This window comes from Pteropus medius, unplaced genomic scaffold, assembly GCF_902729225.1.
Source record: "Pteropus medius unplaced genomic scaffold, Ma_sr-lr_union100, whole genome shotgun sequence".
In the NCBI taxonomy this organism is placed as follows: Eukaryota; Metazoa; Chordata; class Mammalia; order Chiroptera; family Pteropodidae; genus Pteropus; species Pteropus medius.
In genome coordinates this window covers 1,656,699-1,671,473 of record NW_024340693.1, presented here as the reverse complement: position 1 = coordinate 1,671,473, position 14,775 = coordinate 1,656,699, and the positions used below count along the sequence as shown (strand labels likewise).

At 60.7% G+C, this 14,775-nt stretch overlaps 1 protein-coding gene across 2 annotated transcripts in view; it reads right to left on the bottom strand.

The window, feature by feature from the left end:
* Positions 1-4,269: 4,269 nt before the first annotated feature.
* SLC7A1 (solute carrier family 7 member 1) overlaps positions 4,270-14,775 on the bottom strand; it is a 32,817-nt gene continuing 22,311 nt past the window's right edge. The window contains exons 7-11 of one of the 2 annotated variants that reach the window (XM_039862602.1): positions 10,351-10,453; positions 8,490-8,707; positions 8,060-8,226; positions 7,374-7,482; positions 4,270-6,047 (exon numbers count right to left, since the gene is read on the bottom strand). In XM_039862602.1, coding sequence (XP_039718536.1) covers positions 5,944-6,047; positions 7,374-7,482; positions 8,060-8,226; positions 8,490-8,707; positions 10,351-10,453 — 701 coding nt within the window. In that variant the 3' untranslated portion in view covers positions 4,270-5,943. The remainder of the gene's footprint in view (positions 6,048-7,373; positions 7,483-8,059; positions 8,227-8,489; positions 8,708-10,350; positions 10,454-14,775) is intronic. The other variant, XM_039862610.1, reaches the window with a different exon arrangement.

Sequence of the window (14,775 nt, the reverse complement as noted above, 5' to 3'; positions counted from 1 at the left end):
AAAAAAGGCCCCCTCGGTTTCTGCTGGCCCGGGTCACGGGCAGAAGCCGAGCTCATTCACCTGGCTCACCAAGTCTGCAAGCCTCTAAGCTGAGGCCACCGTCCTACATGTGACCGAAGGCCCTGGTTGGGTGCAGCATGACTGGGAGGACATGGCACAGAGAAGCACGCAGGCCACCGCGCCCAGCTGCTGCTCACTGTGCGGGGTGCCCCATGTCCCCTGCACCCAGGTTAATGTAGTAGGGGACACGTTGCATCCGCCCCCCCCCCAACTCCCGTGACAGCAGAGGGCTGGTATCTCAGTGAATAACACCATTGTTCTAAGGAACAAAATTTAAAGCATCTGCGGGGAAGTCAACCCAAACAGCTGCTCCCGTCCCCGACTCATCCCCGAATCCACTGGGACCAGGTGCTCCCCGCACTGAGAGGCAGGCCCAACGACGCCCCTGTCAGCAAAGCCACCTCCTGTCCCGGCCCCCGAGTCTTACCTTATAGGGCCTTTTCCCAATGACTGTATTGATGGGTTGGTGGTCAGACTTGATTTGCTGAAACTGTTCCCTTTGAAGAGGGGGGAGGCAGGGTTACTCCGGTTGTTCTTCCGGGCCCGCTGGGCTCGGTAAGGAGCTCGGGCCAGGCTGGCTTTGAATGGCAGGTGTGGGAGGAGGGCTGCGGGCCCACGAGATTTCTCGTTACTGCAAATGACAAGCTGCTGGGCGCAGCTCTGGATTCACCAGTGTTTCGTGACCAGACTGTGCAGGGCGAGGGCGCTCCAGGTGACACGCTTCACGCTCACGCCCACGCCCACGCCCACGCCCACGCCCACGCCCACGCCCACGCCCACTCACCCACTCACCCACCTCGACCTGCAGCTTGGATCGCTTCCGGAGTTCAGAGCCTCCTGGGAACCGGCCGGCCGCTGCAGGCGCCGCGCTGGCCACCAGGTGGCAGTGTGGCGCCGCGGGGACGGGCGCCGCGGGCGCGCGCACGGGCAGGTGCTCAGCGGACACGCGCACCGCGCCAGGGCCGGGCCGCGCCGGGCCGTGCTCCCCTGGTCCTGGCCCACTCTGCGCCCCCTGGGACGCTCTAGGACGCCAGGGGCTGGGCTTGCCCTAGGAGGCGGCTGGGGGCGCGCAGGTGGGGGGCCTTGACTGCCGGCACGTGGGAGCAGGGTGGGGACGCTTCCGCACTGTCCAGGCTGTGCTCTGGGTCACTGTGTGATGGACGACCATGCACTGTGCCTGGACGGTAAGCGGCCAGCGGCAACGCGAGCAGCAGCTCCTTGCCCCTCTCTGTGGCCTTGGGTGTCCCCTCAGCTGGGAGGACGCCAAGGGGAGACCTCTTCCGGGGATTGGATCTCCCCTCGTGAGCACTGAATCACTGCGTGCCAGTGTGGGCCCTAAGGCCCACTGGACTGAGTTGCCTTCTGTGCAAGAAAACGCACCTTTCTCAAGCGGGGGGTGGTGGCGATGGGCGAGACCAAGTGTCACACTGCACACAGTGCCCCCTCCCTCCCCAGTGGGTGTGGAGGGAGGCTCTGGTGGGAGGGGTTGGCTGCACCCACACCCACGTCCCTCACAAAGGAGCAGCTACACTGGCAGCAAGACCTCCGGCCCCCAAACTGGAGCCAGTGTGGACAGGGCGGGAGGCGAGCGGACGGGACGTCGTCAGAGACGTCCGAGGGCACCCTGGCTGTGGGTTTGCCAGCTAATCGTTGGAATGAGGATTTTCGCCAAACAGCTGAAAAGGGGCCACACAACATCCAGGTGAGGAGACGCAGGAAGACACTGCGCAGCCAAGGGCGCGTCTGCATGCTCTCTCGGGCACTGCCACGCTTGGGGACCCAGCCCAGAGATCACAACGTGCACACTGAGTCCACAGACGGGATTTATTAGACTTTGCGGAAGCATAAGATAGTCTACCACGCAGTTTGTTTTTACAACACTAAGTACGGTAGGGGGCTGTCGACATACAGTGTTGTCAGCAAAAATGGGACACAGAGTTTCACATTTCTTAAAGGTGACGGATAACATCTATGCTTGTCCTTAAAGTAAAAACGGGAGGGACCAGCAGAGACCAACCTGACATGCGCTTAGCGTCAAAATCCAGATCTAGTATCACAATTATAAGAAACTATAAGAAACCTATTAGAAAAATAGAGCATCAAACAAGCAAAAAATATTTTACGATTTACACAATAAAAACAATTCATTTGATAATGGCTCCACGTTCAGCAGAAGAAAAAGCTTTCTGGAGAAACCACAGCTACGTAGGTTTGAAAACAAACCACCCTCTGCGCTCCTCACGCCCAACAGCGCTGAAAGGCACAACTTAAACAGCAAATGTATTTTAAATATATATTATAGCTTCTCAAATGGGAAAAATAAGTCCCCAAACCAAAAAGTGTGTCGAGAAACACGCCATCTCACGCCCTGTTAGCGAGCTAGCGAAGTCCGAGTGCACTGTCTCAGCCCCGCTTCCCGACCCCGCTGGACGGGCTCGCACCCTGAGAAAAATCGACTTGGACTTCGCAGCCCAGGGCAACCCCAGACGGCCCCCCGAGACCTTTGCTTGGCCAGTCAGCATGCCCCTGAAGAAGAGTGTTGCCACTCACTGAAGCAACAGCACAAAAAGACCCTGGATTATGGAGATGAAGGTCAAAATCAGTTTGCGGTGGGTTTTTTTGCCTTAAAAAAACCCATCAGGCATCTTAACTACGATGATGAACTACGGAGTGTAGCTTCTTGCACCACTGAATCAGTAAAGCATTTCATTACCAGGAAGGAAGTCCGTGGGAGTGTGACAAAACGTACACGATCCCCCGTCCCCAAGGAGCCTGCCTCGCAGACGGCTCGCAGCACGATGGCAAACACGTGTTGTAAATTACACATGACAACTACACATGAGCCACACTTCGTTCCATCGGAAGTGACCTCTGACAGCTGCACGCTCATGCAGCAGCACATGCCCACGCCCGGCACACGCCCCGGGAACTGTCTTCACGGGCGGGGTCTCATCAGGCGTGTTAATAGCGGGACATTCGAATCAGAAGATTGTCCTGGCACGGAGCGGAGACCCCCAGATGCCCACCCTGTCTGCAGCCCCGTCTCCCCATCAACCCGCAGTGCCTGCTTAGCAGCAGGGACCGCTGGCCGGTGGCCTGATGCTCAGTGAGAGGAGGGCAGAGGTGTGAGATGCGTGGCTCTGACAGCGCTCGCTCGGCCGTGCTTCCAGGCAGCCCGGGAGACTCGCGCCCCCTCGCTGGGCTGCGAGGAGCCCGCCGAGGTCAGGCTGAGGGGGTGCGAGCAGGCGGGGCCGAGATACCCCTACCGAAGTGGCTCCCACCCCACTTGCCGCCAAGGGCCTGGCCGCGCCCCTGGAGAACCCCGTCTGCCAGGTCCTGGGACTGCAGTTTGCACGAGGCCATGGAAGCGGGGGGTGGGGGGGGCTGCGGTGGCAGGAAGGGGCGTTCCCTCGCCACTGACGAGACTTTCCAACGCCAGCAGGGTGAGAGGGGACAGTGTTTCCAGTGGGTGTGCACCCAGGAGGGTGGAGTTCCTGACAGTGTAGGAAAATACTGGCTGGGCCACGAAACTAAGAATCCTGTTCCCACGGCGGGTAAGAGGGGTGACCCTGCTGGGGGCGTGGGTGGGCCGTGTGTGCGCGCATGTGTGCGCATGTGTGCACGTGTGTGTATGTGTGCGCATCTGTGCATGTACGCACGTGCGTGTGCATGCACATGCACGTGTGCATGCACATGTGCATGTGTATGTGTGTGCACCTACCTGTGCATATGTCTGCATTTGCATGTATGTGCATGTATCTGCGTGTGTGTGCATCTGGGGCAGGAATGACGGATGCAAAGTCCACCCACAGTGAGAGGCTGAGCCCCCACCATCCTCACCACACAGCCCTCGTACAGTCAACAAAAGCACAGGGACCACGTGACCTACCGTCCCTGTCACCCTCAGGGGCCCTTGCCTTTGTAAGGGGCTCCGCTGTGAGGGGAGGGTGCCGGGCTTCTCCTTGGCAGGAGCATGCACCCTCCAGGAGCACCCCGCAGCCCTGGGGGCAGGTGGCACCCCCAGCTGGAGGCTCCCACTTGTCTGACAGTGGACAGGGGTCACCTTCGTCTGACCATGGACGGGGGTCGCCTTCAGTTTCCACGAGGGTGGACGGTGCCCACTGAAATGTCGGCTGTAACCACAGTCTGGTGGGTGGAAATTTCAGCCAGAAAGACAAATTAAAGTGCTCTCTCTCCCCTCCAACTTTTTTGGACTCTCAAATTGTCTTATGTGAAAAAACATCGGACAGATCAAGCTAACAGGCCCCAAGAAGACAGCAGAAAAACCGAAACCCAAACAAAATAAGTTAATATTTATCAAAACACTTTACAGCACTGATCTACATAAATTTAAGTGCCTTTCTTTGGGAATCCAAGCTCTGGGGGCTCACCCAGCAGCCCGGGCCCTCTCTGGCGGACCCAGCCATTTGGCATTCACTAATTCTTACGTTTTTCTCCAAAAACCTTCTTGGGCAGAGGAAGAAAACATAAGCGCTGTCAACGTGTCCGGCTGCTTCCTACCAGGTTGCGCCAAAGGCGGGGGGAAAAAGGGACGCTACGCTTTAGGAGCAGACGTACCACTTGCTGTGGCGCCCGAGATGCCTGCCCGCCGCATGCCGTCCACACGGGCCGCCTGGGCCCTGGATCTCACTCTAACCAGAGGCCACGCAGCGGCCGCTTTCCCTCCAGCTCCCGCCTGCACGATGGGTGGGCAGACGTGGAGAAGGGGCTCGGGGAACTCAGATGGCAGACAGACACAGCAGAGGGACGGCGGTACACGGCCGAACTGCCCCACATGTGGGCCCCACACTCCGGACGACGCGCCGACGGCACCGAGGACTCACGGGCATCCTCCAAGGTGAAGTTAAGCGCTGACCGATGGGGCGGAGGCGACCGCACCGGCCAGCAGGAGGATGTGGTCTGATTATGCTCCGGGGGCCCGGCAGGTTGCATGAGGAGCCACAAACAGGGAGGCCCGGTCGCCACCACCTCCGGACGAGCGGACGCCTGTCCCGAGACCCTTGTGAGCCTCAGAAACGGACCACAAGCCTGCAAAGGCCGGAGCTGGTGAATGGCAAGGACCGAGAAACGGCACTCTGCGCTCCGCTGGCCTGGGGCTGGCTCTCCATAAATAGGGTCGTGTTCATTACTCAGGACGCACAGCCAGTGGGGACTGTGCCACGAGCAGCAGGAACCAGTGGGCCTGGGGACAGGTGGCTGCCGCAGGAGGCCCTGTGTGCACATGGCCCGGGGTGCGGCCAGCCTCCCCGGCACCCACCTCATCCCCAGCGGCCTGGTTTCTCTTGTTCTGCCACGGACCCACCTGCCATGTCCTGTGGTGGAGCGGGCTGGGGAGTGTCCAGGGGCAGGGCACAGCCCCCTGCTAGGGGAGAAGTGGGGCAGGGGTCACAGGCCCGAGACCCCTTCCGTGAGCAGCTCAGAGGGCAGGGAAGGGAAGCAGTGTGGCGTCTCCCTGTGCAAGGGCTGCTGCCCTTCGCCTCTGGAGTAGAGCAGTAGACACACTATCCTGTGGTGCTCGTCTGGCACCTGTGGCCAGCCGTCTGGCGCTGAGCGGGGAGGCGGCCACGGAGAGTCTGCAGTGTGCAGCTGGGGACGAAGGCCCGCAGGGCACTCGATGCGGGAAGAGGCCCCCACTCTGCCTGGGGCCATGGCTGCAGCAGGAGGGGAGGAGCCGCCGCCCTCCGTCAGAGGCGGTCAGGGGCCGTCGCAGTGACCGGGGCCTGGTGGGCCCACCACAGGGCAGGACTGGACCCTGGTCCTGGGTGGGAGGGTCCTGCTCTGCTGGAGGAGCGAGCGAGGTGCTTCCGGGGCCCCCGCGGGCGTCCCTCGGCCGCTGCCGCCCCCGGGGGATGGACCTGTGCATCACTTGCAGTGGTCCAAGTTGCCGTCAGGAGTCCTTGCTTGGCCAGTGGCCAGGGACGCCTCCTCACTGTGCCAGAGGCCGTAGCCGAAGTAGATGACGAAGCCTGTGGGACAAGAGCAGCGGCAGTGAGCAGAGGGGCCGGGGAAGCGGTAGGGCAGCCCGGGCCGGCTCGGCCTCTCGGCGCTGCCCGCAGGCTACCCGCACGTGGAGAAGCCGCGCAGCTCCTCGGGGGCCGGCCAAGGCGGCCGTCCCGCCTCTGCTCGCGACCTCCTGCGGAGTCTCACGCGAGGGCAGCCCCCCAGCAGGGCGCAGCTCGGCCGGGGGCCCGGGGCAGGTGTCGGCCCCTCAGCTTCATCCACTGACCACGCGGTCTGGGCAGGACAGGGCAGACGCTGCAGAAGCATCCAGCGGGCACTGGGGCTGCCTGGACCTCATACGTAAGTGGCTGTCACACTGCAGGAGGCACTCAGGTCACCACAAGAAGTCAGTGTAGCCCAGAGTGTGGTCCCTCAAATGTCTGTGCTGTAACCCCACATCTATGCTTTTCAGCAGCCCAGGGACTGTGCCACCCTGGGGCTAGCCTTGCACTGGGAACTTAAGTAAGGAGAGACCCTAACGGAAGGACTCCGCCACCGGAAGTCCAGAAAGCAGCTCACGCCCTGAAGCTGGGCACTCAGCCCAGGGATGGATGCTCAGAAGCGGGCATCCCCAGCTGTCAGGGAGCACGCGCCTCGTCCTGCAGTCCCGAGGCATGGCTGCAGTGGCCGTGGGGGCCGAGCGCGTGGACCGAGCCGGCTGGATACGCACCGGCCTCTGTGGTGAGCGAGGGGCCTGCAGATGCTGGGGCGGCACAGCGCCCCGTGGAGAGCGTGTGGTGGCAGCTGTCTGCCCCACAGTGCGGTGACCCGGGGCTGAGCGGTGAGGCAACCGCGGTAGTCCTGAGGTCACTGTTCCTGTCAGTGACGCTGCAGGGCATAGGTCAAGGCCGATCCCCCTGCACTTGGTCTGACACCGGGGAAGAACACTGAGGCCACCTCCTGCAGCCCCGGTGGCAGAAGCCCAGAGAAGGGGCTCGGGCCACAGCTAGTCCCAGACAAGGCCAGCAGCACACGGTTGACACCCAAGCCTCTCGTGGACCCTGCCAGTGCCGTGGCCACGTGGAGAGGTGCGGCCCACACTTTCCCACGGAGGCCCAAATGATCCCACACTGGTCAGCTTCGCCGGTGGCCGAAGCAGCCTCGTTCTGACCGGCTACCTCCAGGCAGGAGCCATTCCAATGGAAAGCACCTGAAGCGGGAGGGATGAGCCCACAGCCCACCAGCAGGGCACCCCAATCGTCTGGGGCAAACGGCTGGCCGCACGCGCTGCCACTGCAGTTAAGACCTGGAGGACGTCAGCCGTCCAGCTCCCGGAACCCCCACCGACGTACCGATCAGCATCCACACTGCGAAGCGGATCCACGTGCCCTGGTCCAGCTGCATCATGAGATAGACGTTCACGAAGATGCTCAGGATGGGCAGGGCCGGCAGGAAAGGCACCTGCAGAGAGACAAGGCCGCGGTGTCAGCCCGGTGGAGAGGGGGCTCGCGGCGGGCCCCGTCTCGACTGTCCCGCAGATCTCCTGGAGCCGCGTGCAGCTGAGATCCAGACGGGCTGCCGTGTCTGCGTGCGGAAGCGTGGGCGCCGGTCCCACCCCTGCACCTCAACCCGCACACTGCCCAGGACCCCCAAGCCCCGCCACGCACACCCTACACCCGGCAGGCGGGAGTTGGGCTCTAAGCCAACCGCCAAAGAGAGCGCCATCCCTATCTTCCCCCTTGCCATTTTCGGGGGTCAGAAGGCTTCACGTCATCGCTAAGCCTAAGCCATTTTAGTATTTGTGTAACCTAAACTACAGACGCCCTGGCCACCTACGAGTCTCGGTCGTGACCCACGGTCCCCCAGACACTTACGAGCAGCCCCTGGGGATGAGCCGCCTGAGAGCTAGGGGCCAGGCGCTCCGGCAGGCCAGCAAGCACCTCCCCACAGAGCCCAAGCCAAGCCAGCCCCCCACCGGACAGCCAGGGGCTGTGGTACCCGGAGGCCCCCTGCAGGCCCGTTGGGCGGAGCCGCTGACCTTAAACGAGAGCTTGGTCTTGCTCTCCGGCTGCTGCCAAATGATGACGGTGACCACTGAGCAGAGGACGGCAGAGCTGATGAGCACGAAGAGTGCCCACAACTCCCCCCGGGCTAGGGCCTCCTTTCCGAGCACGGTCACGATGCAGAAGACGATAATGAGAATGGCTGATGAGAGAAAGGCAGAGAGAGATGCATGTATCTCGACCACGTCTCAACTCCCGTGGATACCCCAGGTCCCCCCAAAACCTACAGAGACGGAGGCTCTGTTTCTGTAGGCAACGCCTCTAATGAGGCCAGAATGATGAGCCCCATGGTACAGGAGGACGGATGCTCGTCCCTTCCAGCCACCCCCTGTGACGAGAAACCACACAGGGCCAGCGAGCAGGCCCAGGACCCCGGACACCTTACAGGGAAGGGCAGGCTCCTACCTATGAGGCTGCTCGAAACGTTCACGATCAGCCCTGAGATTTTGGAGGGCTCCTTGTTTTTGGGTGAGAGCAAGGTTCTCAAAGAAAACTTCTCCGCCTCCGGCAGAATGCCCGTCTGGGAGTCGCTGGTGCTGGACAGCTCGTGCTGGTCCGCCGGGTCCAGCTCGTCGGTCGTTCTGGCCATCTGGTACACCATGTTGGGCTGCTCTGGCTGATACCTGCGCAGAAACGCTCGGCGTGACCGTCACGCCACGCTCGCGGCAACGGGACGCGTGCTGCCTCGCGGCCTCAGCAAGGCTCCGCGGGCGAGCCGCCCAGGGCACGGGGCATGGAGCGGGGGGAAGGTGGCCGGAGCGACGTCTTCTCGGGCCACGTGGGGACGGAGGAGGAGGCCTGGTCCTCGCCCGCTGCTGCTGCTTCGGACAGCAGCTCCCTCGCTGCCCTTGCTGCCAGAACACGTGACGTCCACCGGGAGCCGACCCGGGGCGGAGACGGAGCGGTGCTAGCCCGGGGACGCGCAGCGTGTTAGTCCACTCGCGGCTCACAAAGCTGCGCTGCGGGGAGCTAACGGCGCAGACGGGAACAGAGAGCAGGAACCCCGTTAGGTACGGAGAGCCGGAGGAAAGCGTCTGCCGCTGACGGGCTGGAGAGAGTCCGGCGGCTGGAGGAGTTCATTGGATCGGTTTATTTGAAACTCCGAGCGCCTCGGTATAAGTAAATCTGTGGAGCTGAGCGAAGCGCCCAGCCTACGGCAGGACTTCCAAGCCACAGCTACTACGAGAGCAGAAGTCGTTTTAAACGAGGCTCCTCATCTTCCTGCCCCAAATGAACAGAGCTCGAATCTTTTGCGCCAGCTTTGACAATCAGAGCGCCCGATGAACGACTCTGTACCGCGTCTCGGAGCGAGCATAAAGACGTTCCCTGCATTTTCACTGGTTCGCTCGGGCACCGCCGTGCGGTCAGTTACAGTGGGGGGACCGCGGAGAATGCCTAGCGTTGAGCCCTGGGGAAGGAGTGAGTGGCGGGAGGGCTGGCAAACTGGTTTTATTTTAGCTGGTCCGACAGAGCCGCGACCAAGGCTCGACCCAGCAGGTTTCAGGGACACTAGCCGTGGAGTCATCGGAAACGAAGCCAGGGGCCTTGCAAGTGGAACGAATACCTGAAAACCTATCGCCGGCTCTCGCCAGGTGACCAGCACTGGAGGCCTCTGTAGGCACGTGTTCTCACGATGGAGGCCACTTCGGGCCACTCCTGGGGGTGGGGACGCAGAGCCCAGCACTTCCAGCGCAAAGGAAAATGGGTGGCCGGCAGGACGCTTTGGGAGGGGGGCTCTGAGGCGGCTGCGAACGCCAGGACTCCAAGCCTAGGCCTGCGGCTGGCCTGCGACACGCAGGGCCAGAGCAGCCAGCACCTGGAAAGTCTCCTGAATCAACCTCGGTCACCCTCACCACGTAATGGGATTCCTTCCTCCAGCGGCTGCACAGCGAACCATCGCTGTGACCTGAGCCTCACAGGTCACCGTAGTGACTTAAGTGTCACTGGATTCTCCTGACTCCTCCCGTCCCCTCTGGACCACTTCGAAATCATTACAGGATCCAGGCCCAACACTTGGGCTATTCTTTCAACAACTAACCAGAAAAACGAGGGCAAATGACAGGAGATAGTGGGGCCACCCTGACTCTTTTTGAAGATGTTCTCTGTCACCAGTCTCTGCCACCCAATCCCCACTCCCCTGGGCAGTCCCCAAAAGGCCTCTCAACAACCTAAAACTTGCACGGTATAAACTATTAACTCTAACTGCTCAGAGGTTAGCATGGTACACGTGCTCATCTGTTGCCAGGCCCAGAAAAGCCATACATACCGCAAGACCAACACGCAGGCAGCCACCAAAGAGTAAGCCAGGAGAGTGCCAATGGACATGAGGTCCACCAAGTCCTTCAGGTCGAAGAGGAAGGCCATCGTGGCTGGGGAGGAGACAAACATCAGGACCCGTGGGTGGCCCTCCGCACGTCCCGCCACCCAGGGCACGCGAGGGGTGCGGCTCTCTCTCGTCTCCCCTCCCGTCCCCCTGAAGTTCAGACATGTTGGGAGATTAACTGAGTCAGGATCTAAACTGGGTTCTTGTGACCCCAAGTCCAGTGTTTCTTCCCCCGTACCATGCTAACTCGTAAGCAGTCATGTGCACCTCATCCACCACCTACCCACCACCTACCCATCTAAATTACCCATCCACCACTCCACCATCTACCTCCATCCATCCACTACCCATCAGTCACCCATCCATCTCACTACCTATCAGCTACCCATCCATCCATTCATCTACCTATCGCTACCCATCTATTCATTCATCATCATCTACTACTCTACCTATTCATTACCTATTCATCTATCATCACTTACCTAATTCATCTTACCTATACATTCCATTATCATCTATCTTATCTATATCTTATTTCCGCCTACCCATTCATCTACTACCTACTTCATTCACCTATCTACCATCTTATCAAATCTATCAATAATTTCCATTCATTCATCTATCTGCCTTGCTCTTTTCATCTGAAAGTACCTACTTCGAGAGCAGTAAGTATACACTACTAAAAGATAAAATTCCAAGCACGGCTCTCTCTTGGCATCTTCTCTTCTGACACGCGTACCAGTTGGCAACGGCGAAGTGAGGTGGGTGAGGGAGGGCTCGCGGGGGTCCTGACCCAGACATCTGAGCGGGGAGCGCAGTGTTCTGAACATTGCACTCCCTTCGCCGTGACCGCACTTTAGAAAAACACCACCTGCACCCTTATCTGAAACCCCGCGTCCTTTCCGGGAGCGTGGGTGTGCGTATTTGTGCGGGTTCAGCAGGTGAAGGGTCCTGCTGAAACAGTCATTTGGCTAGGGCTACTCGGGGGTGTTTTCAAATCACACGGAATAGAGGCAAACTGAAGCATCAACACAAACCCTCACTTTCCCACAAACGCTTCTCAAGCCCCTAAAGGTCGCTGCGGCTGACACACGGGCAAACAGGACAGGGAACAGGACCGAAGCACAGTGGGCCTTCGGGATGACGAGACGTGGCCAGCTGTGCCTGCCACAGTGTCAGCCTGCTGGTCCCTACTCAGAGAAGCTCGGGTGCACTTCCTTTGCGTGCGGCCAGTTTAGAAAACCTAACGCTATTTACGCTCCCCGCCGAATCAAAAAAAAAAAAAGGTGAATCCTTGGCTTGGTGACGTAACGTGCTCTCTATCGTCACTGTAACAACAATAGTTTCATCTCCTTCAATCGAACGACCTACACGTACTGAAAAAGTCTTTGCCACTTCCAATCCCTTAGTCCCTTAAATACATTGGCCGTAGTCTGACATACGGTGTGTCCCTTAACCCGACCTCCTCGTTCACGCTCAAGGATGCAGAAAGACACACAAAAAAACTGGTAAATAATCACACGCTAGCTCCCTTTCAACACAGAACATGAATCCACAGAACGAAGCACACTCTGCTAAGGGCACAAGCACCACTACTAACGACTCCCTCATTTAAGATGGTCGAATGTCGTACCCACGGCCAGTTGAGATGTCCCTGTGATACAAACTGTGACTGCTGTCACGTGTCCTGATTTACCACAAGGCCCACAACTGTACGCACACCCCGGGAAGAGCTGGCCTCTTGGCATGAACACAGGCCCGGCTCTGAGAGCCAGCACCTCCTGCTCAGGTGTGCACCCCGTCTTGCTTCTCTCTGCCTCGGCTCCACGTCTGCACAGCTGGGACCGCGCTGCCTCTCGGGCCACGAGATGTGGCCGTTAAAGGAGGTGATGGGCACAGCCGGCAGCGTGCGGAGCGTGTGCACAGGAGCTGCAGGGCCTGTCCTTTCTCAGGGGTCCTTGGAATGGCACCTAGGCTCACTGCGTCCACTTGTCAAAAGTAGGGCGCGTGGCTTCACCAGCGACACCCTCGGTACGTGGGGAAGAGGTGGCACCTTTTACACAACGCTAAGCCCAGGGGACCCGTTTTCCAGAGAATTCACGAGCTAAGATACAAGGACACTGACTGTCCACACTAACGCAAAGCCTCACGTGGCTCGTACACACAAGGAGGTGTCATCTCAGCAAGGGCTGCTCAGGGGTGTGCAGGAAACGGGGGACCGTGTGTGTCTGGCCAACGAGAGGACAGCGGTAACAGAACGCAAACCTCCTGAGCGCGTCAACACATCCTCCGGAACCCTGGCCTCTGCCTTTCGTCGAAAAGGCAGTCAGTCGTCTGGCCGTAAACCAGGTTCCGAGGGCAACGACCGAACGTTAAAAAGACCAGCTGAAACGTCTCCCAGGCCGCGGCACAATCCGGGAGACGTCCCAGGGGAAGGGCGGTGACTCGCGCGGGGCGTCACTTCCTCTTACCGGCGATGATGCCCGAGGTGAGTGTGGCGATCACTGGTGTTTTGGTCCTGTCGTTGATTCTGGCCAGGACTTTAAAGAGCAGCCCGTCTTCAGCCATGGCATAGATGACGCGGGGCATGGGGAACATGGAACCCAATAGGCTGGACGGGAGGGAACAGAAAAGGTGCGTCACTCGCGAGACGGGCCGGCCAGGGATGGCACCACCGCCGCCGCCACGTGACGCAACCTGACGAGGCCTCCGAGGGGCAGCGCCCCAGATTCCCACCGAGGACCGCCCTGCCCCGCCCACTACGTGACGCTGGTGGCTAAAGACTCAGTCACAGCCAGCGACCCCAGACTGCAGAAGCGTGGGATGCAACGTGGGCTGCGTGGGACTAACGGCGAGCTGTAGTGGACGCCGCGGTGACCGTTCCCCCGGACGGGACATTTCCTGGTTATTCCCGCCACGACCTCCCGCTGAAGCGACCAGAAAATAAAAGCATCGTGGCGGTCGTGGTGACGTTTCCGTGGCGAACCAGCCCTGACGAGAACTTCCCGTTCACCCCGGCTGGTGGGATGCTCTAGGGGCAAAGCGCCTCCCTGAAAGGCACTCACTCCCTTTTTCAAGGTCACATAGCCAGAATGCAGAGTTCGGACAGGTGGCCTGGCCCAGGGGTCGGAGTCGGGGACCGAGCCAGTGCCCTGCTGAGCAGGTGCTGTCAAAGCGGGGGCCTCGGGCTCGTCAGGATGAAGGGCCAGGGACGCCACCAGCTCTCCAGGGACTAATGGCAACGGGGGGATGGCGCAGAGTCTGGCTGGGGTGCCGGCTCCAGCTCCCGGGAAGGGGACATTTCAACAGCAAACCTGCGCGTGGCTTCACCTGGGCCCCCGCACCGCCCGCCCCCCACAGTCCCAGGACGCTCACCTGGCAGAAAGGGCGCAGAGGGAGCCAACGGCCACCGCATACTTGGCGCTCCCCCAGCCCACGTGCTTGAAGGCGTCCGGCAGGGGGCTGTCCTTGTCCAGGCAGAAGTACGGCATCATGAGAGTCAGGGCGGCCGACACCCCGAAGTAGGCAACGAAGCAAATGAGGAGGGAGGCCACGATGCCCACGGGGATGGCCTTCTGGGGGTTCTTGACTTCTTCACCTGTGAGCGGCAGGACTCAGCCCACAAAGGCGAGGCAGCGAGGGCCCCCCACAAACCCGCAGGGTGCCTGGGGCTTTCCCATGCCCAGCGAGCCCGTGCCACCCCGCGGGCAACTCCCATCGTGCTCGGCCCTCCCGGCTCTGGGAGCACAGGTGGCCCTCGGTGACGCAGGCCTGAAGGCCCTGATGTCACAGCCCGGCTGAGGGAGAGGCTTGCTCCCTCCGGCAGGGAGGTCCGAAGACCCGGAGTAGCCGGGACCGTCCCGCCCACCAGGGTGACAGTGTTTTCAATGGCCTCCCGTCTCCCGAAGGCACAGACACGAAATCAGGCTGCAGCGCGGCAGTCAGGATCCGCCCAGCGTCACAACGGTTAGTGACATTCACAGGGCAGTCTCCTGACAGGCACGGGCACTGGGGGGCAGTGGGGCTGGCGGGAAGCCACAGATCTGCGTCACTCATGTGGAAGCTGGGTGGCTGGCATGTGCCCGCAGAAAGACAGGCAGTGGCCGGTGGGCCGTCAACCCAGCCCGTCGGGCAGAGCCGGGGCCGGGGCTGGACAGCGGCGGGCCTACCTGTGGTGGCGATGCAGTCAAAACCCACGAACGCGTAGAAGCAGGTTGCCGCCCCGGACAGGACCCCGGAGAACCCGAAGGGCAGGAAGCCGCCGACACCATGCTTCCCTTCCGTGCCACTAGAACAGAGAGCCGAAGCAGTGGTCACGACGCCGGCTCACGGTCCCGGAGACGAGCCCCGCAGCACGCAGCTCCTGGC